The sequence below is a fragment of the Salvia splendens genome, chromosome 1 (assembly GCF_004379255.2).
Source record: "Salvia splendens isolate huo1 chromosome 1, SspV2, whole genome shotgun sequence".
Classification (NCBI taxonomy): domain Eukaryota; kingdom Viridiplantae; phylum Streptophyta; class Magnoliopsida; order Lamiales; family Lamiaceae; genus Salvia; species Salvia splendens.
The window spans coordinates 10,970,329-10,974,391 of NC_056032.1; the positions used below are offsets into that span (position 1 = coordinate 10,970,329).

At 34.2% G+C, this 4,063-nt stretch overlaps 1 protein-coding gene across 2 annotated transcripts; it reads left to right on the forward strand.

Annotated features, from left to right (window-relative positions):
• Window positions 1–521: 521 nt before the first annotated feature.
• LOC121795677 (elongin-C-like) lies at window positions 522–3,803 on the forward strand. 2 transcript variants are annotated; one of them, XM_042194236.1, is made up of 4 exons: window positions 522–801; window positions 1,124–1,229; window positions 3,188–3,304; window positions 3,489–3,803. In XM_042194236.1, exons 1-3 carry the CDS (start codon window positions 690–692, stop codon window positions 3,264–3,266), a joined length of 297 nt encoding a protein of 98 aa, XP_042050170.1. In that variant the 5' UTR covers window positions 522–689; the 3' UTR covers window positions 3,267–3,304; window positions 3,489–3,803. The 2 variants fall into 2 exon arrangements, with proteins under 2 accessions (XP_042050170.1, XP_042050179.1); XM_042194245.1 differs by having other exon boundaries at window positions 3,513–3,803.
• Window positions 3,804–4,063: the final 260 nt, after the last annotated feature.

A 4,063-nucleotide genomic window follows, 5' to 3' on the forward strand; every position in this document is an offset into this window, starting at 1 on the left:
CCGACACCGACCCGATAACCGATATTGGCGGTTCTCAGTTAATCGAAATTATTATTTTTCGGTTCGGTCATCGGTTAACCGACTAACCGATGACCGAATTACCTGCAACCACCGACGGAAATTGAGATTTAAAGATTTTAACATTTGATTAATAAATAATTGATTAATTAATTAAATAATACAAAATTAATAGGGAGTAGTAGGTAATTACACCAAAACAATCATAGACAAAGTATGATATATTTGACTTATTTCCAATATTTAAAAATCTATTTACCGTTTTAAAATATTCATAATTTTAAGATTCATTTGTTTTTTTTTTAACTTTTTTTAGTTTACTAATTTTATATTCTATTGACTTTTTTTACTCATATTCTATTAATATTATATAACCCCATTTTATTCTCTTTCATTCATGGAGTATTTATTTCCAAACTCCAATAAATTCTTAAAATTGTCTTGACAAAAATAACTCTTTAAACATTACATATAAATATGAAAGAAAATTTTAAAACGTGACACGTACTGTGGTGTGGTGGAAAATTTCATTCCAAATTTCCAACAGTAAATTCATGGTGAATAAAGAAGCTCCTTTCCCAAATCGTAATTATCCACCACACTAATCCGACGAAATCCCTGTCTGCGAACGGCGAAAATCATTTGGTTGGATCGCTTGATCGGCAGCTGCGATGAAGAAGGAAGATACGGTCATGCTGATCAGCGCTGAGGGTTTCGAATTTGTCATCGACAAGAAGGCGGCTATGGTTTCTCAGACGATCCGCAATATGCTCACTTCTCCAGGTCTGCCGTTTCTCAAATTGAAAAATTTCTTGTGTTGTACAACTATGCTATCCTTTCTTATCAATTTGTTTTGGAGTATTTTTCTTGATTATAGGGTGTATACATGTGATTGAGTTTGATTTTTGATTGAGATGAGTGTTCAAAAGTTTGAAGAAGATTGGATTGTTTTCCTTCTTTTTTTGTAAGATCATGTATGTTTTTTTGTTTGTAATTAAGAGAATAGTCCTATCTATCGAATATTTATTGCTAAAAAAATCACAAATTATTGAGATTTCTTCGATTTGGGGCTTCAAATTCCTTGTTTGTGTTTGCGTATTTGTAGGTGGTTTTTCGGAAACGGAGCACGGAAAGGTGACTTTTCCGGAGATAAGCACAACTATTCTAGAGAAGATCTGCCAATACTTTTATTGGTCTCTTCAATATGCTAGGTTTGCCCACTTCCTATATTATCAATTTGTTCCATTTTAAGATTATGCTGTTGAGCATCGTTAATTTGCAATTTGCACTTTCCATATAATAATACTTTGTTCGATTTTAAGTCTTCTTCTTTTACAGTATATATCTTTTGCTATGGTTGCACGGGATGTTCATTTATGACGAAGACGAACTAGTTAGGTCATTGGTGGAGAGTTTGTTTGTTAGTGAGGCAAGGGAATGGGGTACTTAGTAACTTGATACTGATGATCTTTTAGCTACTATTATGTTGATGCTGACAGTTCCCCTAGTATTAGCATTATCGATCTCCCTTTATTCTAATATGGTGGTGTTAGTTATAAGGAAAGTGTGTCTATGTTTTTGAATGAAGACTCTTTGGATGATTGCAAGTGAAGATTCATGTATGTTAATGTAGTATGAGCCTTATCAGATCTCCCTTTAGCTAATACTGTATTGGGGCCGACAGTTGCAGTTGAGCAGGGGGCAGGGGCAGTGACATAGAGTCTTGATATTCTTTATGCTCGGCAGATGCTAGGTAGAAGCGTAGCTACTAAAGGATGTCAATTTGTTCTTATGATAAATTGTTTGATGTAGATCATAATCATATGTATGAGCATACTCATATTATTAATTATAGCAGTGGCCTCGACATGAAGTCTAGATATTGTTTATGGCTAGGTAGAAGTGTAGCTCCTAAAGGATGTCAATATGTTCTTATGATAAATTGTTCGATACAGATTAATCATACATACGAGCCTATACATATTATACGTTTTTCAATATATTGGGCACATCCCCAATGATTTGTGGTTTGTGCATGTTCTGATTTTATTCAAGAGAAATCTTCACTCAGTTACAGCATGCCAAAATAAGGGAATGTTTGGGCTTTTGATGTCATACTAAAGGCATTCCTTTATTTCAAATATCCTTTCTCTTAAAACAACAGTTCTTAAATAAATAGTATACTATATAGTACTCCCTCCATCCCATGTTACTTGCACTGTTGCTTTTCGGCTCGTCACAAACTCCTTACACTATTTATAGTTTAAGTTAGAATTAATGCATTTAATTAAGTATGTTAGTTTAAGTTAAGAGCTCCTTTATTAAGTGATGTCTCGTTACACTTAAAATTCTAATTTAATTACGCTAAAAAATCAATCCCAAATTTATGGCCTAAAATGAAAAGTGCGAGTAATATGGGACGAAGGGAGTATAAATTTCTTTTGTGAATCCTTTCTAAGCACTGAGGTTGTGCAGAGCATTCCCAAGGCCTTGCTTTCACAGTATGTCCGCATTTTTATTTTTTTACTTTGATAGTAGTACTCTTGATTGCTGGCACAACTTTCTTACAGAAAGACTTCATATTATGCAGATCATGCCAAATTTTAACCCAATGTTTTTCAATTATAATTCACCAACCATTTTACATGTAGTCTCTGCCCAGATATTGCATATTTTTTTTGTGTTAGCATTATCAACTTATGCTGTTAGCATGACCCATACCTTTGGGTTGATATGTTTCTAATAAAGAGAAGATTTTGGTGATTCCAAACTGCATAACTTGCAGACTTTATTTAGATATTGATCAAAAGTTTGTACTTTGTAGGAAAAACAGTGTATTAAAGATGTTAATGTTTCACATGAATACATAGGGTGTAGTTAGTATGTTTAAAGTAGAATCTGACGTAAATGTTCATTATGGGTATTTTATTTTTTTATTTTTTAAGTGCACTAGAACTGCTCATTTACTTGATTTCAGTTTTTAATGGCAAATTGCCAATTAGCGATCAGAGAGAGAATGTTTTTTACAACAAATTGAAGGCGTGAATTGGTTTTGGAGGGGATGAATTTGAATACACACACCAATTGACACAATTATAGTCTCTCATTCTCTAATCCATTCATTTTTTATGTGATTAATGATGATGATGAGTTGCCCTTTTGTTTGTAGTGGCAAGGAGACTGAGTTCCACATTGAACCTGAGCTCACGCTGGAACTTATGATGGCCGCTAATTACCTACACACCTAAGCTAGCTCCAAATACCAACATCTCTAATACTAACCCTTGTAAGTGATCTGCTTATTATCCTTCATCTTTAAGCCAAGTTTTCTTTTGAATGTGTCCCGTCTTTATTTTTTGTTGTCTTCAGAAGTGGAAAATGAGCTACTCTTTTGATATTTCTTTCCTTAATACATTCTGCATTTCTTCAATCCCTTTTAAATTGATCGATTCTATTCTATTCGCCAACAGTTCTATCTGTTCATCTGATGCCAGGGAAGATTGACGAGGTGTTGCTGTTTGTGTTCTGACATTTGACGGCCCTTATAATATTTACCAGTTTCTGTCTTTCTATTATCCGTAGCTACAGCAGGGATGCAGTAAGGTGTTGGTCATTCTCTTAGCGATAGTATATTCAAGAATATGGCACTTATATTATTCTTGTTGTGGTAGATCAAACAAACCTATGACAAGATGTTTTAGACAAAGTGACTGCATATATTAAAATCGTACTATGTAATACGTGTTTTTTTATGTTCCTGATTTAGAACTCGGCTCTCCTCATCACAGGCAGGCGGCAGCTTCCTCTTTTTCTCATTGATTTAGAACTGTAGAGAGTTTCTTGCGTCACTATTTATTGATGAAATTTTGTGTTCAAATTCCACTATGTACAAGTTCGAAATGGAACCATATATACATATAGCTACACACCATATGTAAATGAATTTATTAGAGAAACTTCTAAAATCAGAAGTGAGCGTCCCAGAGTGGTTACCGGGCATGACCAGAAATCATGTGGGCTTTGCCCGCTCACGGCTATATTGCTA